General features: G+C 41.5%; 1 protein-coding gene across 1 annotated transcript in view; it reads right to left on the bottom strand.

The window, feature by feature from the left end:
• Positions 1–18379, bottom strand: part of LOC123733106 (uncharacterized) — a 48269-nt gene extending 29890 nt beyond the window's left edge. Inside the window, exons 1-6 of the mRNA XM_045712467.1 lie at positions 18233–18379; positions 17036–17224; positions 16222–16338; positions 6686–6770; positions 6328–6556; positions 5837–5957 (exon numbers count right to left, since the gene is read on the bottom strand). Coding sequence (XP_045568423.1) covers positions 5837–5957; positions 6328–6556; positions 6686–6770; positions 16222–16338; positions 17036–17208 — 725 coding nt within the window. The 5' untranslated portion in view covers positions 17209–17224; positions 18233–18379. The remainder of the gene's footprint in view (positions 1–5836; positions 5958–6327; positions 6557–6685; positions 6771–16221; positions 16339–17035; positions 17225–18232) is intronic.
• Between the last annotated feature and the right edge of the window lie 9337 nt (positions 18380–27716).

Consider the following 27716-nt stretch of genomic DNA (forward strand, 5'->3'; position numbering starts at 1 on the left):
TCTGACCAATTCATTTATAGTGTATTAAAGTAGTCAATAGATTAGTGTTTCGTTGTAAACTAGTTGGTTGCATTTGCAGTTTGTTTTGGTTGTGTTTTGCCCAATAATAAAATGGTGGATGATGACTGGATAATTTTCTGTCTAAGTGAGTAGATAACATGTTTCTAAACACTACTAAATGAATCCTGATTATGCCATGATTACTACAAATCATGAATGAATCATGAATAATAATGAGTGAGAAAGTTACAGAGGCTACAACAAGACATGCTAACCTCTCACCATTACGAATAACAGAGGATACAACAAAACATGCTAACCTCTCACCATTACCAATAACAGAGGCTACAACAAGACATGCTAACCTCTCACCATTACCAATAACAGAGGATACAACAAAACATGCTAACCTCTCACCATTACCAATAACAGAGGCTACAACAAAACATGCTAACCTCTCACCATTACCAATAACAGAGGCTACAACAAAACATGCTAACCTCTCACCATTACCAATAACAGAGACTACAACAAAACATGCTAACCTCTCACCATTACCAATAACAGAGGCTACAACAAAACATGCTAACCTCTCAACACTCCCAATAACAGAGGATACAACAAAACATGCTAACCTCTCACCATTAACAATAACAGAGGCTACAACAAAACATACTAACCTCTCACCATTACCTAAAACAGAGGATACAACAAAACATGCTAACCTCTCACCATTACCAATAACAGAGGCTACAACAAAACATGCTAACCTCTCACCATTACCAATAACAGAGACTACAACAAAACATGCTAACCTCTCACCATTACCAATAACAGAGGCTACAACAAAACATGCTAACCTCTCAGCATCACCAATGACAGAGGCTACAACAAAACATGCTAACCTCTCACCATTACCAATAACAGAGTCTACAACAAAACATGCTAACCTCTCACCATTACCAATAACAGAGGATACAACAAAACATGCTAACCTCTCACCATTACCAATAACAGAGGCTGCAACAAAACATGCTAACCTCTCACCATTACCAATAACAGAGACTACAACAAAACATGCTAACCTCTCACCATTACCAATAACAGAGGCTACAACAAAACATGCTAACCTCTCTCCATTACCAATAACAGAGGCTACAACAAAACATGCTAACCTCTCACCATTACCAATAACAGAGGCTGCAAAAAACATGCTAACCTCTCACCATTACCAATAACAGAGACTTCAACAAAACATGCTAACCTCTCTCCATTACCAATAACAGAGGCTACAACAAAACATGCTAACCTCTCACCATTACCAATAACAGAGGCTACAACAAAACATGCTAACCTCTCACCATTACCAATAACAGAGACTACAACAACACATGCTAACCTCTCACCATTACCAATAACAGAGGCTCATTTATCATTATTCACGATTCATTCCTGATTATTCATAATCATGGTAGCATCCACATGAATGTAGAAGTGTTCAGAAACATCTTCTATTCTTACTGACAATACAAGTGAAGTGACTCCAAAATTACAGGACATTATTCACCATTAAGTTACTATTAGGAAAAATATTATCTAAAACACAACTAGGACAAACAGCAAATTAATTCAACAATTTAGTAGAATCACAAGCTTGATGTAATCACTGCAGGCATGAATATGGGACAAAACATTCAACTTTTGACTAAATACATTTGTCCAAATAATTAATAATTTTTAAATGTAAATATTGATTCATTGCTTCAACTTCATGTAATTGTCAATAAAAGCCTTTGACACTTATGAAATGCTTGTAATTATAATTCAGTATTCCACAGTAACATCTGACAAAAATATCTAAAGACACTGAAGCAGCAAACTTTGTGGAAATTAATATTTGTGTCATTCTCAAAACTTTTGGCCACGACTGTATATGTATGAATACGTTTAAATAAAAGGTGACATTCTGTACTGTCACCTAATATGAAACATCTCAAATCCAAAATGCTGGAGCATAGCACCACATTTAAAACTGTAAACTTCACTGGCCAAACACATATGGTGTGGACTATGTGTGTCTGGTAAACACATGTGGATCTGGTGAACAGTTATCACTTGTTGACCAACTACAGGAATACTGACCTCAGAGTCTCCAGTTTACAGTGTGGATCCTCCAGTCCAGCAGAGAGCAGCTCCACTCCTGAATCCTTCAGGTCATTGTTACTCAGGTCCAGCTCTCTCAGGTGTGAGGGGTTTGAACTGAGAACTGAGGCCAACACTTTACAGGATGTGTCTGTGAGTTTACAGCCAGTGAGTCTGCCAACACAGAAGAAATACAATGACAGACATTTTGTATTAAAATGATACGCTTAGCTTTCCCTGTTTACACTGTTACCCGTTTACAAATAATGTGTTGGGTTTGATCACAGAACTGAGACCAGAGAAGCACAGACTTCCTCTGTGACTCCACAGGCTGACAGCCTGCAAAGAGTCAAATCATATTAAAATCACACTGCTATTCTTTGGTGGTGAAAATAGTGGCGGTATATTTTTTCAACATATGAAACCTTCCATATCTATTTGTAAATTAATATATCGTCATTAAAAATGACAAATTATCAAAGTTTTTCCTGCAGATAGAAACATGTATAGTACAAATATTTGAGTAGACTGACCAGACCAGTTTAAAAGCAGTATCAGTCAAAAGACAGACAGTGAGGTATCAGATTTAGATTGTATTGAGTATACAGTCCACACCATATCTATTTTGATAGTGAAGCAAAACATTTAAATGTGGCCCTACACTCCAGCATTTTGGATTTCAGATCAAATGTTTCATAAGAGGTGACATTGACGCATTTGCAGTTATTTTAATAATAATGAGTGAGAAAAGTTACAGAAGCTACAACAAAACATGCTAACCTCTCACCATTACAAATAACAGAGGCTACAACAAAACATGCTAACCTCTCACCATTACCATTAACAGAGGCTACAACAAAACATGCTAACCTCTCACCATTACCAATAACAGAGGCTACAACAAAACATGCTAACCTCTCACCATTACCACTAACAGAGGATACAACAAAACATGCTAACCTCTCACCATTACTAATAACAGAGGCTACAGCAAAACATGCTAACCTCTCACCATTACCAATAACAGAGGCTACAACAAACATGCTAACCTCTCACCATTACCAATAACAGAGGATACAACAAAACCTGCTAACCTCTCACCATTACCAATAACAAAGGACACAACAAAACATGCTAACCTCTCACCATTACCAAAAACAGTGGCTACAACAAAACATACTAACCATTACCAATAACAGAGGCTACAACAAAACATGCTAACCTCTCACCATTACCATTAACAGAGGCTACAACAAAACATGCTAACCTCTCACCATTACCAATAACAGAGGCTACAACAAAACATGCTAACCTCTCACCATTACCAATAACAGAGGCTACAACAAAACATGCTAACCTCTCACCATTACCAATAACAGAGGATACAACAAAACATACTAACCTCTCACCATTACCAATAACAGAGGCTACAATCTAAAACACAACCAAATGTACAACTGTAAGCTTCACTGTCCAAACACATATGGTGTGGACTATGTGTGCCTGGTAAACACATGTGGATCTGGTGAACAGTTATCACTTGTTGACCAACTACAGGAATACTGACCTCAGAGTCTCCAGTTTACAGTGGGGTTTCCCCAGTCCAGCAGAGAGCAGCTTCACTCCTGAATCCTTCAGGTCATTGTTACTCAGGTCCAGCTCTCTCAGGTGTGAGGGGTTTGAACTGAGAACTGAGACCAGAGAAGCACAGCCTTCCTCTGTGACTCCACAGCCTGACAGCCTGCAACGAGATCATCATGACTTCACAAACACACTGTTAATTTAACACCAGTAGTGTAGAAGGACAACGGTAGATGCATTTGGTTTATTCTCTCAAACAACATATAGATTCATCTTCCGTCTCCTAGAATTGTATGGTCATATTGTAATACTAGATTGAATATCTGATTCAATATGTTATTCAATTTAATATTATATACATATTATAATACACATTTTTCTCTAAACATAATATTTCTTTCTTCCTGATGATTACTTCTTATATGTCATTTTATTTACTCACAGAGCAGCTCTGGAGGCTTTGACCACTGGCAGCAGCCTCAGAAGACCTTCCTCTGATCTGGAGTATTTCTTCAGGTCAAACACATCCAGCTCCTTTTCTGAAGTCAGCAACACAAAGACCAGAGCTGACCACTGTGCAGGTGACAGGTTGGGTTTTGAGAGACTTCCTGATTTCAGGTAGCTTTGGATTTCCTCCACTAGAGAATGGTCATTCAGTTCATTCAGACAGTGGAACAGATTGATGCTCCTCTCTGGAGAGGTATTCTCCCTGATCTTCTCCTTGATGTACTTGACTGTTTCTTCATGGCTCTGTGAGCTGATTCTTGTCTTTGTCAGTAGACCTCGTAAGTGCTTCTGATTGGACTCCAGTGAGAGGCCCAGAAGGAAGCGGAGGAAAAGGTCCAGGTTTCCTGTCTCACTTTGTAAGGCTTTATCCACAGCACTCTTGTAGACAGTAACTTCAGGCTCGTCTCTGTACAGCAAAGAAAATATACTGGACTTTGTTTGCTGTTTGTCCATTAGATTCTCATTGTTGTTGATGAATGAGAGGAACACATACACAGCAGCCAGAAACTCCTGAATGCTCAGATGCACGAAGCAGTACACCTTCATCTGGTGCAGAACACATTCCTCTTTAAAGATCTGTGTGCACAATCCTGAGTACACTGAGGCTTCATTGACATCAATGCCAGCCTCTTTCAGGTCTTCTTCATAGAAAATCAGATTGCCATTCACAAGCTGTTGAAAAGCCAGTTTTCCCAGTGACAGAATGCTCTCGTTACTCAAGTGTGGATCTGTCTCTTCTTTCCCAAGATACTTTTCATTCTTCTGTTTGGTATGAAACACCACAAGGTGTGTGTACATCTCAGTCAGAGTCTTGGGCATCTCTTCTCTCTTATGTTTCAGCATGTGTTCGAGGACTGTTGCAGAAATCCAACAGAAGACTGGAATGTGGCACATGATGTGGAGGCTCCTTGATGTCTTTATGTGTGAGATGATTCTGTTGGCCAGGTCCTCATCAATGAATCTCTTTCTGAAGTACTCCTCCTTCTGTGGGTCATTGAACCCTCGTACCTCTGTCACCTGGTCAATACACCCTGAAGGGATCTTATTGGCTGCTGCAGGTCGGGTAGTTATCCAGAGGAGAGCAGAGGGAAGCAGATTTCCCTTGATGAGATTTGTCAGCAGAACATCCACTGAGGTTGACTCTGTGACGTCATAACAGATCTTGTTCTTCTGGAAGTCTAGGGGCAGTCGGCACTCATCCAGACCATCAAAGATGAACAGAACTTTGTACTTGTCGTAGTTGGAGATTCTTGATTGTTTGGTTTCCATTGAGAAGTGATTGACAAGTTCAATCAAAGTGTGTTTGTCCCCTTTCATCAAATTCAGCTCCCTAAAAGGGAATGAAAACACAAATTGAACATCCTGATTGGCTTTTCCTTCAGCCCAGTCCAGAATGAACTTCTGCACAGAGACTGTTTTTCCAATGCCAGCGATTCCCTTTGTCAGCACAGTTCTGATAAGTTTGTCTTGTCCAGTTAAGGGTTTGAAGATGTCGTTACATTTGATTGCAGTCTCTGGTCTTGCTTGTTTCCTGGTTGATGTCTCAATCTGTCTCAGCTCATGTTCATTATTGACCTCTCCTGTTCCACCCTCTGTGATGTAGAGCTCTGTGTAGATCTTGTTGAGAAATGTTGGGTTTCCTTGTTTAGCGATCCCCTCAAATACACATTGAAACTTCTTCTTTAGGTTAGATTGGAGTTCACGTTGGCAAATCACAGCAAGCTCATCTGAATGAAGAAATAACACAGAGGATATTAATATTACATATGTTTTAATAACTACAGTATTGTAGGACTGTTATTTAAATTATAATCATTTATTCTCTTAACTGACTGTATAAATCTTTTCATAATGCATTACAGACTGGTGTGACTGATTATATTATTATTCGTATTATTGATGGTATTATTAATGTTGTCTCTCTCTCTCTCTAAATTAATCACCACAACACATCCCTGCTGCTACTTGATGAGGTCACTAGGTGTTGTGTTAAGTCTGCTACAATATCATTGAGTTACACAGCTACTTTAGCTGTACTTTAGCCACAGCTTTTAAATGTTATAAAACAGCATTCAACATGAGGCAGACAGATCTTACGTTTCTCCAGTGTGTCAGCAAGCTCCTTCTGGTTCATTTTCCTCAGGATGTGCAGTGTGATCTTCAGAGCCCCCTCTCTGGCACTGCTCTCCTGCTTCTCATCTTCAGCATCCACCACTTCCTCATCCTGCTTCTGACTCTCAAATCCTTCTGGGAGTTCAGGACCAAGAATCCTCTTGAACATCTTCAGCTCGTTCTTCACAAATGTCATAATTTTCTCTTCAAGCAACTGAAATAAATCATGTAAATAAGTTAAGCAAGAGAAGAAATGCTTTCTCATTAACACATTAATGAATGATTGACAGATCAACTTTACTCGAGGTAAACAAAAACAAATGTTCATAACAGGACCACATACACTGAATATAGAGTCCAGGTCTGTTTGATGACTCTGGGAAGACTGACCACTGAGAATCTCTGACTCTGATCTCTCCTGTTGGTTTCTGTGGACAAAACATGAGATTATATCTCCTCATCCAGGGAGTACACACACACACACACACACACACACACACACACACACACACACACACACACACACACACACACACACACACACACACACACACACACACACACACACACACACACACACACACACACACACACACACTGTTTTAGGACTATGAAAATGGACTAAAGGATTAGCCTATGGATTATGAAAACAACCAAAAGAAATGTGAAAATGGGAGAGGAGAAATGACTTGAAACAGTGTTGTTTAACTCACTGACCATGACCCATGAGTTCTTCTTACCTTTGTTCAGTAGTAAAGTCTCCCTCTCTAAAGGATATAGGAGGTTTCATAGACCAGTCACTCTTCATGGACACACAGCTGGGTACAGGGGAGGCTGGTCTCTCCTGCTTTATTGGTCTTCAACACAACAGAGACAAACTTTACATCTCTCATCTACTCTGATCTCAGATGGGAAACATAAGAAGAGTTTCATTACAAAACGCTAGATATCACTTTCAGAAACGTTCATAAGTTAACTTTTATTCTTTAAAGAAATTATAAATGAGATAGGTGTTTTTTAACCTGTTAGGGCTAGGGGGCAGTATTTACACGGCCGGATAAAAAAACGTACCCGATTTAATCTGGTTACTACTCCTGTCCAGTAACTACAATATGCATATAATTATTGGCTTTGGATAGAAAACACCCTAAAGTTTCTAAAACTGTTTGAATGGTGTCTGTGAGTATAACAGAACTCATATGGCAGGCAAAAACCTGAGAAGATTTCATGCAGGAAGTGGCCTGTCTGACAAGGTGTTGTTGTTCTTGGCTCTGTTTATTGAACATTAGGATCTTAGCTGTAACGTGACACTTCCTACGGCTCCCATAGGCTCTCAGAGCCCGGGAAAAAGCTGAACGATATTGAGGCAGCCCCAGGCTGAAACACATTATCGCCTTTGCCAAGTGGCCGATCAGAGGACAAAGGGCTTAGGCGCGTGCCCGAGTCGACCCCATGCTGTATTTTCTTTCGTCTGTTTACCTAATTGCAGATTCCCGGTCAGAATATTATCGCTTTTTTACGAGAAAAATGGCATAAAAATTTATTTTAAACAGCGGTTGACATGCTTCGAAGTACGGTAATGAAATATTTAGAAATCTTTTGTCACGAAATGCGCCGTGCGCGTGAACCTTATTTACCATTCGGATAGTGTCTTGAACGCACGAACAAAACGCCGCTGTTGGAACATAACTATGGATTATTTGGGACCAAACCAACATTTGTTATTGAAGTAGAAGTCCTGGGAGTGCATTCTGACGAAGAACAGGAAAGGTAATCAAACTTTTCTAATAGTAAATCGGAGTTTGGTGAAGGCTAAACTTGCTGGGTGTCTAAATAGCTAGCCCTGTGATGCCGGGCTATCTACTTAGAATATTGCAAAATGTGCTTTCACCGAAAAGCTATTTTAAAATCGGACATATCGATTGCATAGAGGAGTTCTGTATCTATAATTCTTAAAATAATTGTTATGCTTTTTGTGAACGTTTATCGTGAGTAATTTAGTAAATTGTTAGTAAATTCGCCGGAAGTTTGCGGGGGGTATGCTAGTTCTGAACGTCACATGCTAATGTACAAAGCTGGTTTTTGATATAAATATGAACTTGATTGAACAAAACATGCATGTATTGTATAAAATAATGTCCTAGGTGTGTCATCTGATGAAGATCATCAAAGGTTAGTGCTGCATTTAGCTGTCTTCTGGGGTTTTGTGACATTATATGCTAGCTTGAAAAATGGGTGTCTGATTATTTCTGGCTGGGTACTCTGCTGACATAATCTAATGTTTTGCTTTCGTTGTAAAGCCTTTTTGAAATCGAACAGTGTGGTTAGATTAACGAGAGTCTTGTCTTTAAAATGCTGTAAAATGGTCATATGTTTGAGAAATTGAAGTAATAGCATTTCTAAGGTATTTGAATATCGCGCCACAGGATTCAACTGGCTGTTACGTAGGTGGGACGATTTGGTGCCACCTGCCCTAACTCCCTAATCATGGCATGCAATTTTTCAATGACCGACATGTGTATGTTTATAATGTATCATTTGATGTTTCATTTAAGATAGTCAAATGTTTTTTTTTTCAAAATGCTTTACGTATATCTGTCTCATTCTCTGAGAAATCAGTAGTACTGCTAGGTTTTACACAGTAATAATATATATCTGCCTCTCAGAGAAATCAGTAGTACGCTAGATTTAACACAGTAATAATATATATCTGCCTCTCAGAGAAATCAGTAGTACTGCTAGGTTTTACACAGTAATAATATATATCTGCCTCTCAGAGAAATCAGTAGTACTGCTAGGTTTTACACAGTAATAATATATATCTGCCTCTCAGAGAAATCAGTAGTACTGCTAGATTTAACACAGTAATAATATATATCTGTCTCACTCTCAGAGAAATCAGTAGTACTGCTAGGTTTAACACAGTAATAATATATATCTGCCTCACTCTCCGAGAAATCAGTAGTACTGCTAGGTTTAATACAGTAATAATATATATCTGCCTCTCAGAGAAATCAGTAGTACTGCTAGGTTTAACACAGTAATAATATATATCTGCCTCACTCTCAGAGAAATCAGTAGTACTGCTAGGTTTTATACATTAATAATATATATCTGCCTCACTCTCAGAGAAATCAGTAGTACTGCTAGGTTTAACACAGTAATAATGTATATCTGCCTCACTCTCAGAGAAATCAGTATTACTGCTAGGTTTAACACAGTAATAATATATATCTGCCTCTCAGAGAAATCGGTAGTACTGCTAGGTTTAATATAGTAATAATATATATCTGCCTCTCAGAGAAATCAGTAGTACTGCTAGGTTTAACACAGTAATAATATTATATCTGCCTCACTCTCAGAGAAATCAGTAGTACTGCTAGGTTTTATACATTAATAATATATATCTGCCTCACTCTCAGAGAAATCAGTAGTACTGCTAGGTTTAACACAGTAATAATGTATATCTGCCTCACTCTCAGAGAAATCAGTATTACTGCTAGGTTTAACACAGTAATAATATATATCTGCCTCTCAGAGAAATCGGTAGTACTGCTAGGTTTAATATAGTAATAATATATATCTGCCTCTCAGAGAAATCAGTAGTACTGCTAGGTTTAACACAGTAATAATATATATCTGCCTCACTCTCAGAGAAATCAGTAGTACTGCTAGGTTTTATACAGTAATAATATATATCTGCCCGAACTTGGCAGGTGTCTGTATAGCTTGCTTTGATGGCTAGCTATGTACTCAGAATATTGAAAAATGTACTTTCTCCGAAAAGCTATTTTAAAATCTGACACAGCGGTTGCATTAAGGAGTACTGTATCTATAATTCTTAAAATAATTGTTATGTATTTTGTCAATGTTTATGATGAGTATTTCTGTAATATGTGTGCTCATTGTGCTCATTCACCGGAAGTTTTGGAGGATAAACATTTTCGGAACAATTTCTGAACATCACGCGCCAATGTAAAATTCAGTTTTTGGATATAAATATGAACTTTATCGAACAAAACATACATGCATTGTGTAACATGATGTCCTAGGAGTGTCATCTGATGAAGATCGTCAAAGGTTAGTGCTTCATTTAGCTGTGTTTTGGGTTTTTGTGACATACAGTGGGACAAAAAAGTATTTAGTCAGCCACCAATTGTGCAAGTTCTCCCACTTAAAAAGATGAGAGAGGCCTGTAAGTTTCATCATAGGTACACTTCAACTATAACAGACAAAATTAGAAAAACAATTCCAGAAAATCACATTGTATGATTTTTTATGAATTTATTTGCAAATCATGGGGGAAAATAAGTATTTGGTCAATAACAAAAGTTTATCTCAATACTTTGTTATACACCCTTTGTTGGCAATGACACAGGTCAAATGTTTTCTGTAAGTCTTCACAAGGTTTTCACACACTGTTGCTGGTATTTTGGCCCATTCCTCCATGCAGATCTCCTCTAGAGCAGTGATGTTTTGGGGCTGTCGCTGGGCAATATGGACTTTCAAATCCCTCCAAAGATTTTCTATGGGGTTGAGATCTGAAGACTGGCTAGGCCACTCCAGGACCTTGAAATGCTTCTTACGAAGCCACTCCTTCGTTGCCCGGGCGGTGTGTTTGGGATCATTGTCATGCTGAAAGACCCAGCCACGTTTCATCTTCAATGCCCTTGCTGATGGAAGGAGGTTTTCACTCAAAATCTCACGATAACTGGCCCCATTCATTCTTTCCTTTACACGGATCAGTCGTCCTGGTCCCTTTGCAGAAAAACAGCCCCAAAGCATGATGTTTCCACCCCCATGCTTCACAGTAGGTATGGTGTTCTTTGGATGCAACTCAGCATTCTTTGTCCTCCAAACACGACAAGTTGAGTTTTTACCAAAACGTTATATTTTGGTTTCATCTGACCATATGACATTCTCCCAATCCTCTTCTGGATCATCCAACTGCTCTCTAGCAAACTTCAGACGGGCCTGGACATGTACTGGCTTAAGCAGGGGGACACGTCTGGCACTGCAGGATTTGAGTCCCTGGCGGCGTAGTGTGTTACTGATGGTAGGCTTTGTTACTTTGGTCCCAGCTCTCTGCAGGTCATTCACTAGGTCCCCACGTGTGGTTCTGGGGTGAGATCTTGCGTGGAGCCCCAGATCGAGGGAGATTATCAGTGGTCTTGTATGTCTTCCATTTCCTAATAATTGCTCCCACAGTTGATTTCTTCAAACCAAGCTGCTTACCTATTGCAGATTCAGTCTTCCCAGCCTGGTGCAGGTCTACAATTTTGTTTCTGGTGTCCTTTGACAGCTCTTTGGTCTTGGCCATAGTGGAGTTTGGAGTGTGACTGTTTGAGGTTGTGGACAGGTGTCTTTTATACTGATAACAAGTTCAAACAGGTGCCATTAATACAGTTAACGAGTGGAGGACAGAGGAGCCTCTTAAAGAAGAAGTTACAGGTCTGTGAGAGCCAGAAATCTTGCTTGTTTGTAGGTGACCAAATACTTATTTTCCACCATAATTTGCAAATAAATTAATTAAAAATCCTACAATGTGATTTTCTGGATTTTTTTTCTCATTTTGTCTGTCATAGTTGACGTGTACCTATGATGAAAATTACAGGCCTCTCATCTTTTTAAGTGGGAGAACTTGCACAATGGGTCGCTGACTAAATACTTTTTTGCCCCACTGTATCTTCTTGCTTGGAAAATGGCTGTGTGGTTATTTTTGTCTATGTACTCTCCTAACATAATCTAATGTTTTGCTTTCGCTGTAAAGCCTTTTTGAAATCGGACAATGTGGTTACATTAAGGAGAAGTGTATCTTTAAAATGGTGTAAAATAGTCGTATGTTTGAGAAATTGAAAGTATGATATTTTTGCTATTTTTGCTGTTAACGGGATCCTATCTCGAAGGGGTCCTCAACAGGTTTTAAGTTATATTTTGCTAATTGTAGGCCACTGTCTGTAATTTGTGTCAATATATGTCATGATGTGTATCCTAACATGAACACAATGATGTGCCAAATCTGTAATTTAGTGCATTTTTATTGGGTAAGCATTAGAATAAGCCTCCTTAATACTTGCAGCCATAGGTGATAATAGAAGCTGATCCGTGGTCAGTATGTGAACTAATTATAATGTTAAGGAAAGATTTGAATGGAGAAACTGATCTGAGAGTAGAGCTCCCTTTCTTTCCATCCTATCAGTATTGATACATGCTCCACCAGACGTGATACCTTGTAGTGCTGCTGATCCAGTTTCTACTGGTCTGACTGAGGATATGAACTCTGACCTGTCCACCAGACGTGATGCCTTGTAGTGCTGCTGATCCAGTTTCTACTGGTCTGACTGAGGATATGAACTCTGACCTGTTCACCAGACGTGATACCTTGTAGTGCTGCTGATCCAGTTTCTACTGGTCTGACTGAGTATATGAACTCTGACCTGTTCACCAGACGTGATACCTTGTAGTGCTGCTGATCCAGTTTCTACTGGTCTGACTGAGGATATGAACTCTGACCTGTCCACCAGACGTGATACCTTGTAGTGCTGCTGATCCAGTTTCTACTGGTCTGACTGAGGATATGAACTCTGACCTGTCCACCAGACGTGATACCTTGTAGTGCTGCTGATCCAGTTTCTGCTGGTCTGCCTGCGGATATGGAGCTCTGCCCTGTTCACCAGACTTGCTACGTTGACTTTATACCTTGTAAATTAAAAAAAGGAAATAGTAACACTACATAACAATAATTACGCTATAAGGAGAACCAGTACTGAGTCAATGTGCAGGGGTACCAGGTAGTTGAGGTAATAATGAGGCTATAAGGAGTACCAGTACTGAGTCAATGTGCAGGGGTACCAGGTAGTTGAGGTAATAATGAGGCTATAAGGAGTACCAGTACTGAGTCAATGTGCAGGGGTACCAGGTAGTTGAGGTAATAATGAGACTATAAGGAGTACCAGTACTGAGTCAATGTGCAGGGGTACCAGGTAGTTGAGGTAATAATGAGACTATAAGGAGTACCAGTACTGAGTCAATGTGCAGGGGTACCAGGTAGTTGAGGTAATAATGAGACTATAAGGAGTACCAGTACTGAGTCAATGTGCAGGGGTACCAGGTAGTTGAGGTAATAATGAGACTATAAGGAGTACCAGTACTGAGTCAATATGCAGGGGTACCAGGTAGTTGAGGTATTAATGAGACTATAAGGAGAACCAGTACTGAGTCAATGTGCAGGGGTACCAGGTAGTTGAGGTAATAATGAGACTATAAGGAGTACCAGTACTGAGTCAATGTGCAGGGGTACCAGGTAGTTGAGGTAATAATGAGACTATAAGGAGTACCAGTACTGAGTCAATGTGCAGGGGTACCAGGTAGTTGAGGTAATAATGAGACTATAAGGAGTACCAGTACTGAGTTAATGTGCAGGGGTACCAGGTAGTTGAGGTAATAATGAGACTATAAGGAGTACCAGTACTGAGTCAATGTGCAGGGTACCAGGTAGTTGAGGTAATAATGAGACTATAAGGAGTACCAGTACTGAGTCAATGTGCAGGGGTACCAGGTAGTTGAGGTAATAATGAGACTATAAGGAGTACCAGTACTGAGTCAATGTGCAGGGGTACCAGGTAGTTGAGGTAATAATGAGACTATAAGGAGTACCAGTACTGAGTCAATGTGCAGGGGTACCAGGTAGTTGAGGTAATAATGAGACTATAAGGAGTACCAGTACTGAGTCAATGTGCAGGGGTACCAGGTAGTTGAGGTAATAATGAGACTATAAGGAGTACCAGTACTGAGTCAATGTCCAGGGGTACCAGGTATTTGAGGTAATAATGAGACTATAAGGAGTACCAGTACTGAGTCAATGTGCAGGGGTACCAGGTAGTTGAGGAAATAATGAGACTATAAGGATTACCAGTACTGAGTCAATGTGCAGGGGTACCAGGTAGTTGAGGTAATAATGAGACTATAAGGAGTACCAGTACTGAGTCAATGTGCAGGGGTACCAGGTAGTTGAGGTAATAATGAGACTATAAGGAGTACCAGTACTGAGTCAATGTGCAGGGGTACCAGGTAGTTGAGGAAATAATGAGACTATAAGGATTACCAGTACTGAGTCAATGTGCAGGGGTACCAGGTAGTTGAGGTAATAATGAGACTATAAGGAGTACCAGTACTGAGTCAATGTGCAGGGGTACCAGGTAGTTGAGGTAATAATGAGACTATAAGGAGTACCAGTACTGAGTCAATGTGCAGGGGTACCAGGTAGTTGTTGTAATAATGAGACTATAAGGAGTACCAGTACTGAGTCAATGTGCAGGGGTACCAGGTAGTTGAGGTAATAATGAGACTATAAGGAGTACCAGTACTGAGTCAATGTGCAGGGGTACCAGGTAGTTGAGGTAATAATGAGACTATAAGGAGTACCAGTACTGAGTCAATGTGCAGGGGTACCAGGTAGTTGAGGTAATAACGAGACTATAAGGAGTACCAGTACTGAGTCAATGTGCAGGGGTACCAGGTAGTTGAGGTAATAATGAGACTATAAGGAGAACCAGTACTGAGTCAATGTGCAGGGGTACCAGGTAGTTGAGGTAATAATGAGACTATAAGGAGTACCAGTACTGAGTCAATGTGCAGGGGTACCAGGTAGTTGAGGAAATAATGAGACTATAAGGATTACCAGTACTGAGTCAATGTGCAGGGGTACCAGGTAGTTGAGGTAATAATGAGACTATAAGGAGTACCAGTACTGAGTCAATGTGCAGGGGTACCAGGTAATTGAGGTAATAATGAGACTACAAGGATTACCAGTACTGAGTCAATGTGCAGGGGTACCAGGTAGTTGAGGTAATAATGAGACTATAAGGAGTACCAGTACTGAGTCAATGTGCAGGGGTACCAGGTAGTTGAGGTAATAATGAGACTATAAGGAGTACCAGTACTGAGTCAATGTGCAGGGGTACCAGGTAGTTGAGGTAATAATGAGACTATAAGGAGTACCAGTACTGAGTCAATGTGCAGGGGTACCAGGTAATTGAGGTAATAATGAGACTATAAGGATTACCAGTACTGAGTCAATGTGCAGGGGTACCAGGTAGTTGAGGTAATAATGAGACTATAAGGAGTACCAGTACTGAGTCAATGTGCAGGGGTACCAGGTAATTGAGGTAATAATGAGACTACAAGGATTACCAGTACTGAGTCAATGTGCAGGGGTACCAGGTAGTTGAGGTAATAATGAGACTATAAGGAGTACCAGTACTGAGTCAATGTGCAGGGGTACCAGGTAGTTGAGGTAATAATGAGACTATAAGGAGTACCAGTACTGAGTCAATGTGCAGGGGTACCAGGTAGTTGAGGTAATAATGAGACTATAAGGAGTACCAGTACTGAGTCAATGTGCAGGGGTACCAGGTAATTGAGGTAATAATGAGACTATAAGGATTACCAGTACTGAGTCAATGTGCAGGGGTACCAGGTAGTTGAGGTAATAATGAGACTATAAGGAGTACCAGTACTGAGTCAATGTCCAGGGGTACCAGGTAGTTGAGGTAATTGAGGTAATATGTACATGTAGGTAAGGATAAAAGTGACTAGGCAATCAGGATAGAGATTATATCTCCTCATCCAGGGAGAGCACACACACACACACACACACACACACACACACACACACACACACACACACACACACACACACACACACACGTGGAGTGAACGTTGTGTTTGTTTAATATTGTTTTAGGACTATGAAAATGGACTAAAGGATTAGACAATGGATTATGAAAACAACAAAATGAAATGGGAAAATGGGAGAGGAGAAATGACTAGAGACAGTGTTGTTTAACTCACAGACCATGACCCATGAGTTCTTCTTACCTTTGTTCAGTAGAAAAGTCTCCCTCTCTAAACTCTTCAGGTTTATCCATAGACTGGTCACTCTTCATGGACACACAGCTGGGAACAGGGGAGGCTGGTCTCTCCTGCTTGATTGGTCTTCAACACAACAGAGACAAACATTACATCTCTCATCTACTCTGATCTCAGATGGGGAACATACGAATAGTTCCAAAACGCAACATATCACTTTACAGAAATTAGCTTTTATTGTTTAAAGAAATTATGTATTAATTATTACATCTCTCACAGACAAGGATTTGTTTAAAATCTATCACTTGATGGTTTCATTTCAGAGAGACAAAAATCATGTTTTTTTTGCAAAATGTTATATATCTGCCTCACTCTCAAATGTGACCGACCGGCTCAATTTGGTAATTAACTAAATAACTACATATATAGTGATTTTGGTTTATGTCAGTTTAATTGTTTGTTATGGTATAAATTGTTATTTTATGATTGTAAGTGATAAAAATTAACTAGTAATTCTCAGTAATTACTACTTTAGTAAGGAATAACACATTTTTTCAGCACTACTGCAGTTGCTAAATAATTCCAATAGCATAAAACCACAAATGACATTTCAGAATATAAGTTTAGTTTTCTCCCTGGATACACCACCACTCCCCACGCTTCCTGCAGAACCCCTGCAGTACCTCCACAGACCCCGGATTGAGAACCCCTGATTTAGCAGATGCTCTTATCCAGAGAGATTTACAGTAAGTGCATTCACCTTAAGATAGTTATTTATTTAGGAAATAAACTTAATCAATTCTTCATAAAATTGTCATCTTACCTCTTAGCTTTGGTGTCATGTCCCCCAGAGAGATGCATTTTGGAGGCAGGGGCCCCCTCCTCTCTCTCCCCAGATAGACTCATTTTAGATGCAGGGGCCCCCTCCTCTCTCTCCCCAGAGAGACTCATTTTAGAGGCAGGGCCCCCCTCCTCTCTCTCCCCAGAGAGACTCATTTTAGAGCACTGACCCCTGTAAACAGAGATCCAGCATGTTGGTTGTGGTTAACACAGTGACAACTAAACAGAGATCCAGCATGTTGGTTAACACAGTGACAACTAAACAGAGATCCAGCATGTTGGTTGTGGTTAACACAGTAACAACTAAACAGAGATCCAGCATGTTGGTTGTGGTCAACACAGTAACAACTAAACAGAGATCCAGCATGTTGGTTGTGGTTAACACAGTGACAACTAAACAGAGATCCAGCATGTTGGTTGTGGTTAACACAGTAACAACTAAACAGAGATCCAGCATGTTGGTTGTGGTTAACACAGTGACAACTAAACAGAGATCCAGCATGTTGGTTGTGGTCAACACAGTAACAACTAAACAGAGATCCAGCATGTTGGTTGTGGTTAACACAGTGACAACTAATTATTGAATGTCAATTGTTCTCTTATATTCATTATCTCTTAGAAATAAAACATTTACTAACATACATAGAAACAGTCAGGTGATTTAATTAATAGATAATAATAGATAATAACTAATAATAATATTAATGTCTCACTTTCTCTTTTAATAATTTCTCTCATTCTAGTGTGTTGCTTTGTTTAACAGGTATGATATTATTATGCTGTTACTGAATTCAGTTCATAATAACAATGTTAAGAAAAGTATGTTCAGTGGTTTCAAACCAAATTACACAGGAAAGAGGAGCTCATTGTAGTTTAGAAAACAACAAATATTCTGATATTCTGAAAGATGATTTACAACTATGATACATTAAAATTTTTACAAATTGTAAAATAACCACAATAAACAAATCGTATAATACGATATATGAACAATATGTTTTTGAATTTGACTTGCCTACGCCCAGTTAGCGCCATTTTGTATGATTGAACTGTCACATAACTGTCCCAGGTGAAATGGACTTTTAAATCTGAGTGTTTTACTGTCAGTCACTATACTAAAATAACACCATACATTTAATTTCTCTACACACTTTACAATAATCACTGGGAAGATTCTTACCTTGTAGCCTGAATTCACAACCAGAACATGTCAAGTCATTGAGATATTTTCCGTTGTTCTGAGAGAGCACCTTCCTGATAACAAGTGTCTCTGTATCTATGTTCTAGGTACAGTTGATCTTTGGATGCAATAATATCTGGTCAAAGTCTAGTGACACAACACCATAGTATATCATAAACATAACAGCAGTTGGCCAGTAAAGGCCATGTCCTACTATAAAACAGGGTTCATCAACAACACCATAGTATATCATAAACATAACAGCAGTTGGCCAGAAAAGGCCATGACATACTATAAAACAGGGTTTGTCAACTAGATTTGGCTTCGGGTGTCACGGTTGTCATAGAGAGGAGTGGACCAAAGTGCAGCGTGATTATCGTTCCACATATTTTATTGAACTGTGAAACTATTCAATACATACACATAAACTAAAGAACAAAAAAACAACAAACCGTGATGCAGAGGTGAAACATACACTACTCAAAAACAATCTCCCACAAACCCAGGTGGGAAAAACACCTACTTAAGTATGATCTCCAATTAGAGACAATGATGACCAGCTGCCTCTAATTGGAGATCATCCCAAACAAAACCCAACATAGAAATACAAAACTAGAAAACAACATAGAAAAACTAAACTAGAAAACCCCCCTGTCACGCCCTGACCTACTCTACCATAGAAAATAACAGCTTTCTATGGTCAGGATGTGACAGTACCCCCCACAAAGGTGCGGACTCCGGATGCACCTAAACAAAAAAAAAGATAAAAGGTAGGGTTAGGGAGGGTGACTATTGTCTATGGCGGCTCTGATGCAGTACGCAGAACCTTCTCATCCTGCGGATCCTCCAGCAGAGGCGGCGGCTCCGGTTCGGGGCGTAACCCCCTCTCCGCCCGCTGATCCCTCTGCTTTTGTGTCACCGGACCTTGGATCATCACTGGAGGTTCTGGACTGCGGAACGTCGCTGAAGACTCTGGACAGCGGGCCGTCTCAGGAGGTTCCGGACTGCGGGCCATCATTGCAGGCTCCGTGCCGTGGATCACCACTGGAGGCTCCGGGCCATGGATCATCACTGGAGTCTTCGTGCCATGGATCATCACTGGAGGCTCCGGGCCATGGATCATCCCAACAGCCTTCTTGCCATGGATTATCACTGGAGACTCCAGGCCATGGATCATCACTGGAGGCTTCGTGCCATGGATCATCACTGGAGGCTTCGTGCCATGGATCATTATTGGAGGCTTCGTGCCATGGATCATCACTGGAGTCTTCGTGCCATGGATCATCATTGGAGGCTTCGGACCATGGATCATCACTGGAGGCTTTTTACATGGAGCCGGAACAGGTCTCACCGGACTGGGGAACGTCGCTGGAGGCTCCGGACTGGGGGACGTTGCCGGAAGCTCTGGACTGGGAAGGCGTACTGGAGGCCTGATGCGTGGGGCTGGCACAGGTGGCGCCAGACTGGTAACACACACCTCAGGGCAAGGAGCAGGAACAAGACACACCGGACTGGGCAGGCGCACTAGAGACCTGATGCGTGGGGCTGGAACAGGTGGCGCCCGACTGGTGACACGCACCTCAGGGCAAGTGCGAGGAGCAGGAACAGGGCATACCAGGCTGGATAGACTCACTGGAGGCCTGGTACGTGGGGCAGGCACAGAGCTCACCGGGCTGTGAATGCGCACTGGCGACACAGTGCGCATCACCGCATAACACGGTGCTTGCTCAGTCACTCGCTCCCCACGGTAAGCATGAGGAGCTGGCTCAGGTCTCCAACCTGACTGTGCCAATCTCCCTAATTTTTTGGGGGGGTGTGTCTGCCTCTCGTGCTTCCCTTGTTGCCGCGCTCTCGCTGCCTCCACCTGTTCTCGTGGGAGGTGCTTTTCTCCTGCCCCTAATTCCTCCAAAGCCCTGGATATACTCCTCCTAACCTCCGCAATAGTCCACAGGTCCATATCACGTTGGAATGACAAGTGGACTACACGTCTCGAATGTTCAGAAAGTTAAGCTTACGTTGCAAAAATCTTATTGACTAAAATTACAAATGATGCAGTACTGCTGGCTGGTGAAGTAGGCTAGCTAGCAGTGGCTGCGTTGTTGACTTTGCCATACTTGTTGTAGTCAACACCATCAGCCTCATTCATCTATTCCTCCATCAATATCACCATCGTTGTTGTAGTCATCACCCTCAGCCTCATTCATCTATTCCTCCATCAATATCACCATCGTTGTTGTAGTCATCACCCTCAGCCTCATGAATCTGTTCCTCCATCAATATCACCATCGTTGTTGTAGTCATCACCCTCAGCCTCATGAATCTGTTCCTCCATCAACATCACCATCGTTGTTGTAGTCATCACCCTCAGCCTCATTCATCTATTCCTCCATCAATATCACCATCGTTGTTGTAGTCATCACCATCAGCCTCATTCATCTATTCCTCCATCAATATCACCATCGTTGTCATCGTCGTCGTCGTCATCATAATAGTCATCCTCCACCTCTTCATAGTTTCTGCCCTCAATAAAAGCCCTTCTGAACGATTCACATTGTCCTTCTGCATGCTGTATCTCATCAAGCTTTCCAGCAAGGACAGCTCTTTCCCCAAGACAACATCCATCTTGCTCTGTGTAATGTTGTAAGGCCTCCACGATCAGTTCCTGCTCTGTGTAATGTTGTAAGGCCTCCACGATCAGTTCCTGCTCTGTGTAATGTTGTAAGTCCTCCACGATCAGTTCCTGCTCTGTGTAATGTTGTAAGGCCTCCACGATCAGTTCCTGCTCTGTGTAATGTTGTAAGGCCTCCACGATCAGTTCCTGCTCTGTGTAATGTTGTTAGGCCTCCACGATCAGTTCCTGCTCTGTGTAATGTTGTAAGGCCTCCACGATCAGTTCCTGCTCTGTGTAATGTTATAAGGCCTCCACGATCAGTTCCTGCTCTGTGTAATGTTGTAAGGCCTCCACGATCAGTTCCTGCTCTGTGTAATGTTGTAAGGCCTCCACGATCAGTTCCTGCTCTGTGTAATGATGTAAGGCCTCCACGATCAGTTCCTGCTCTGTGTAATGTTGTAAGGCCTCCACGATCAGTTCCTGCTCTGTGTAATGTTGTAAGGCCTCCACGATCAGTTCCTGCTCTGTGTAATGTTGTAAGGCCTCCACGATCAGTTCCTGCTCTGTGTAATGTTGTAAGGCCTCCACGATCAGTTCCTGCTCTGTGTAATGTTGTAAGGCCTCCACGATCAGTTCCTGCTCTGTGTAATGTTGTAAGGCCTCCACGATCAGTTCCTGCTCTGTGTAATGTTGTAAGGCCTCCACGATCAGTTCCTGCTCTGTGTAATGTTGTAAGGCCTCCACGATCAGTTCCTGCTCTGTGTAATGTTGTAAGGCCTCCACGATCAGTTCCTGCTCTGTGTAATGTTGTAAGGCCTCCACGATCAGTTCCTGCTCTGTGTAATGTTGTAAGGCCTCCACGATCAGTTCCTGCTCTGTGTAATGTTGTAAGGCCTCCACGATCAGTTCCTGCTCTGTGTAATGTTGTAAGGCCTCCACGATCAGTTCCTGCTCTGTGTAATGTTGTAAGGCCTCCACGATCAGTTCCTGCTCTGTGTAATGTTGTAAGGCCTCCACGATCAGTTCCTGCTCTGTGTAATGTTGTAAGGCCTCCACGATCAGTTCCTGCTCTGTGTAATGTTGTAAGGCCTCCATGATCAGTTCCTGCTCTGTGTAATGTTGTAAGGCCTCCACGATCAGTTCCTGCTCATGTGAGTAGAACATCTTGGCAGTGAAGACATCATCCTCAATCTACCGCTTCTCTTCACAAAGAGCACCAAGAGCCTTAGCTTGAGGTGCACCTCCCCATCATCCTCTGCTCCTCCTGCCCTCCAGGACCAATCAGTGCTGTCCACCTGCACTGCATCCTCATACACCAGGGCCTGTAGGAGCTGTGAGGACAAACCTCGTCTCCTCAGGTTGTAGTCCTTCACATGTGTTTTTATGCTACTACCGACCGTGGCCTTTTGGACAGGCAGTTGGCAATACCTTGACCATCTATTGATAACAGATAATCAATACCTTGACCATCTATTGATAATAGATAATCAATACCTTGACCATCTATTGATAACAGATAATCAATACCTTGACCATCAATTGATAACAGATAATCAATACCTTGACCATCTATTGATAACAGATAATCAATACCTTGACCATCTATTGATAACAGATAATCAATACCTTGACCATCTATTTATAACAGATAATCAATACCTTGACCATCTATTGATAACAGATAATCAATACCTTGACCATCAATTAATAACAGATAATCAATACCTTGACCATCAATTAATAACAGATAATCAATACCTTGACCATCTATTGATAACAGATAATCAATACCTTGACCATCAATTAATAACAGATAATCAATACCTTGACCATCGATTGATAACAGATAATCAATACCTTGACCATCTATTGATAACAGATAATCAATACCTTGACCATCTATTAATAACAGATAATCAATACCTTGACCATCTATTAATAACAGATAATCAATACCTTGACAATCTATTGATAACAGATATTCAATACCTTGACCATCTATTGATAACAGATAATCAATACCTTGACCATCTATTGATAACAGATAATCAATACCTTGACCATCAATTAATAACAGATAATCAATACCTTGACCATGTATTGATAACAGATAATCAATACCTTGACCATCAATTAATAACAGATAATCAATACCTTGACCATCTATTGATAACAGATAATCAATACCTTGACCATCTATTGATAACAGATAATCTGTCACAGCTGTTGAAAGGAGTAGACCAAGGTGCAGCGTGGAAGATGATCATCTTGTATTTATTTTACTCAGAACACTCTGACAATCAAACAAAACGACAGCAAAACAGTTCTGTCAGGTTTCACCAACTAAACAGAAAATAACTTCCCACAAGGACAAAGGAAAAACAGGCTGCCTAAGTATGGCTTCCAATCAGAGACAACGAAAGACACCTGCCTCTGATTGGAAACCATACCCGGCCAAAACATAGAAAATAAAACATAGATTGCCCAACCACCTATCACACCCTGGCCTAGCTAAACAGAGAAAACACAGCTCTCCCAGGTCAGAGTGTGACATAATCAATACCTTGACCATCTATTGATAACAGATAATACAGACAGAAAATATGTTAAAGGTAATCCAATCTAAACAAAAAATAAATAAAAAATTACCTAAAGCTGTTATAAAATTACTCTGATTACCATCCAACAATAGATCATTAGCAACAGAAACCAAGTTCAGAAACAGATACAAATAAACATTATTATTGTGTTTGACCACCCAGAATTATCATAGAACTGATATGAGTTGACTTGTTCCTATTGTTGAATATATATCTATAACCTGCATATTTTCAGGCCACAGAGGAACCTCCGTTCTAGCAGCAGACTGAAGGTTCCCTCCAGATTGGTCCTCAATCTGTTCCTCTGCAGTCTGTGGAGTGCAGTCTGGAAGAGACTGCTGGTGGGGGACCATCAATCTGTTACTCTGCAGTCTGTGGAGTGCAGTCTGGAAGAGACTGCTGGTGGGGGACCATCAATCTGTTACTCTGCAGTCTGTGGAGTGCAGTCTGGAAGAGACTGCTGGTGGGGGACCATCAATCTGTTACTCTGCAGTCTGTGGAGTGCAGTCTGGAAGAGACTGCTGGTGGGGGACCATCAATCTGTTACTCTGCAGTCTGTGGAGTGCAGTCTGGAAGAGACTGCTGGTGGGGGACCATCAATCTGTTACTCTGCAGTCTGTGGAGTGCAGTCTGGAAGAGACTGCTGGTGGGGGACCATCAATATGTTACTCTGCAGTCTGTGGAGTGCAGTCTGGAAGAGACTGCTGGTGGGGGACCATCGATGGAGGATGCTGTTCTTCCTCTCCATCGTCTTCAGTTTTCTGTCATCAGAAAGGTTCTAAATACTTTGACCAGGGAGATCAATTATATTCATTGATCTAACAATTACACTGTTAAAAACTGAGGAAGTACCTATCGAACTGCACAAGCTGAAAACCAGCTGTTCCATCTCCACTTTCCTGCTGTGCCCTGAAAATAAAACATGGATTACAGAGGGCATACAATAATGCATGTCGAAAAATAACAACTTTGCTTAGTCATTTGAAATGAATTACATACATTGCAATTGTATGTTGCTGGAGCATTGCAACATATTGCTCCTCCCAGCACAGAGCAGGTTTTTGCCTCTCAAGGGTGACACTGACATTCCTGCCCCAATCCCTAATGGTGTCCAGTGTTGTTCCTACAACATAACAACACTGACATTCCTGCCCCAATCCCTAATGGTGTCCAGTGTTGTTCCTACAACATAACAACACTGACATTCCTGCCCCAATCCTTAATGGTGTCCAGTGTTGTTCCTACAACATAACAACACTGACATTCCTGCCCCAATCCTTAATGGTGTCCAGTGTTGTTCCTACAACACAACAACACTGACATTCCTGCCCCAATCCCTAATGGTGTCCAGTGTTGTTCCTACAACATAACAACACTGACATTCCTGCCCCAATCCTTAATGGTGTCCAGTGTTGTTCCTACAACATAACAACACTGACATTCCTGCCCCAATCCCTAATGGTGTCCAGTGTTGTTCCTACAACATAACAACACTGACATTCCTGCCCCAATCCCTAATGGTGTCCAGTGTTGTTCCTACAACATAACAACACTGACATTCCTGCCCCAATCCCTAATGGTGTCCAGTGTTGTTCCTAAAACATAACAACACTGACATTCCTGCCCCAATCCCTAATGGTGTCCAGTGTTGTTCCTAAAACATAACAACAGTGACAGATGTGACAACATTTCTAATCAATACTGAAATTCTATGCTTAGATTATTGATACAATGGTTTACCTGGAAGAGACTGTGCAATTTCTTCCATTTCCCTTTTTGCCTCTGTTGCAACTTCTGTTACTGGGGAAACCCTCTATGACAGAGAGTCCACTACATCAAAACAACAGGAAATGTTAGGAACATCACTAGAGTCAACCAGCATCAAGTAAATGAATAACAATTCCAAGTGTACTAACGTAGCCTCTGGCGTTTTCCCATGGTGGAGAAGTGCATCAGTCAGGAGGTCAATAAGATGGGACGGCCTCATTTCTTTGGTGACCTTCCCAAAGCGCCTCAGATACGACCACAGCCTCTCCATCTGCTCCCCATCTGCCAGTCCAGCACCTTCCACATATCGGGTGTTGAATTTCATCTACAAATATAAAATCATGTCATACCATGGTAAAAGGGTTATTTGGTTAAACCTTATAAAATATGAATAAATACCTACTGATAATATTAATGATCCTGTTCAAGTACCTGACATGGCAAGTCATGTCCATCAGCATGGAAACCTGGAACAACCAATCTGGTCCCATGCTTCAATTCAGGAAACTTTCTCTAAAAAGTTATGGACAAAATGTTCATGTTAAAACTATTGTTGGAGAAACTGCTTTTCAAATGTTAAAGTCAATGAGATCTTGAATTAAAAAGGTTAATTACTTGCACATGTAGCTGCATCTGGAATCAATGTCCTCCATGAAGATGAGACTGATGTTCTGGCCTCTCATCCCCTCCTTCATCTCTCAGCAGGTTCACTGCATCTGGCATCAATGTCCTCCATGAAGATGAGGTTGATGTTCTGGCCTCTCATCCCCTCCTTCATCTCTCAGCAGGTTCACTGCATCTGGCATCAATGTCCTCCATGAAGATGAGGTTGATGTTCTGGCCTCTCATCCCCTCCTTCATCTCTCAGCAGGTTCACTGCATCTGGCATCAATGTCCTCCATGAAGATGAGGTTGATGTTCTGGCCTCTCATCCCCTCCTTCATCTCTCAGCAGGTTCACTGCATCTGGCATCAATGTCCTCCATGAAGATGAGATTGATGTTCTGGCCTCTCATCCCCTCCATCTCTCAGCAGGTTCACTGCATCTGGCATCAATGTCCTCCATGAAGATGAGATTGATGTTCTGGCCTCTCATCCCCTCCATCTCTCAGCAGGTTCACTGCATCTGGCATCAATGTCCTCCATGAAGATGAGGTTGATGTTCTGGCCTCTCATCCCCTCCTTCATCTCTCAGCAGGTTCACTGCATCTGGCATCAATGTCCTCCATGAAGATGAGATTGATGTTCTGGCCTCCCATCCCCTTCATCTCTCAGCAGGTTCACTGCATCTGGCATCAATGTCCTCCATGAAGATGAGGTTGATGTTCTGTTCTCTCATCCCCTCCTTCATCTCTCAGCAGGTTCACTGCATCTGGCATCAATGTCCTCCATGAAGATGAGATTGATGTTCTGGCCTCTCATCCCCTCCATCTCTCAGCAGGTTCACTGCATCTGGCATCAATGTCCTCCATGAAGATGAGGTTGATGTTCTGGCCTCTCATCTCCTCCTTCATCTCTCAGCAGGTTCACTGCATCTGGCATCAATGTCCTCCATGAAGATGAGATTGATGTTCTGGCCTCTCATCCCCTCCTTCATCTCTCAGCAGGTTCACTGCATCTGGCATCAATGTCCTCCATGAAGATGAGACTGATGTTCTGGCCTCTCATCCCCTCCTTCATCTCTCAGCAGGTTCACTGCATCTGGCATCAATGTCCTCCATGAAGATGAGGTTGATGTTCTGGCCTCTCAGCCCCTCCTTCATCTCTCAGCAGGTTCACTGCATTTGACAAACTACAGAAGAAGTACATCATTATCTGCACTAAATAACTAAATACAATTTACTAAATTACCTAAATTAATCAACACTGAAATAAAATACTGAAAAAGAAACTGAAAAAAACTCCTTATTACTGCATCCCACCTTTCACCCTTTTTCATGTTCAGGAAGTGAAGCGGGTGGTCATGCTGGCAGGAAACCCCAACACGCCTGTCTCCTACAATTTCCTTGTTTCGGGTTTGGACCTGATGGCATTGTCTGCTTGAAATCCATGGTGTTACGTTCCCCAGTTTCTGTTGTGGTTTGTGTATTATCATGTATGTATTTCAGGAGATGGATTCCTGAAGTTCTCAACGAGCAGCTGATTGGGCAATCAACATTGATTGTTTGGAGAGCTGACCCCGCCCCCTCATCAGGACGCAGCTGTCTCCAATTACTAACTTCTTCTGAAGCTATATAAGCCCCAGTTCTGTTGCTCAGAAGGGAGATGATTGCTGAGAGACAAGGCTAATGGCTGAGGGTTATAGCATGTTGGTTGTTTCCAAGAATTTTGGTATGTACTGTGTCCGTTGTTGCTGAGGGAGCTGATTGGTTGTGTGTGTCAATAGGATGCAGTGTTTTGATTATTGACTTACATTTGTGTAATTCTGTTTCATTTGTTCCCAGGGGGGAAGGGGAAGGCACCTAGGGAGTGTTTAGGCAAGAGGCCCGCGGGCATACATATACCCG

This window comes from Salmo salar, unplaced genomic scaffold, assembly GCF_905237065.1.
Source record: "Salmo salar unplaced genomic scaffold, Ssal_v3.1, whole genome shotgun sequence".
Lineage (NCBI taxonomy): Eukaryota > Metazoa > Chordata > Actinopteri > Salmoniformes > Salmonidae > Salmo > Salmo salar.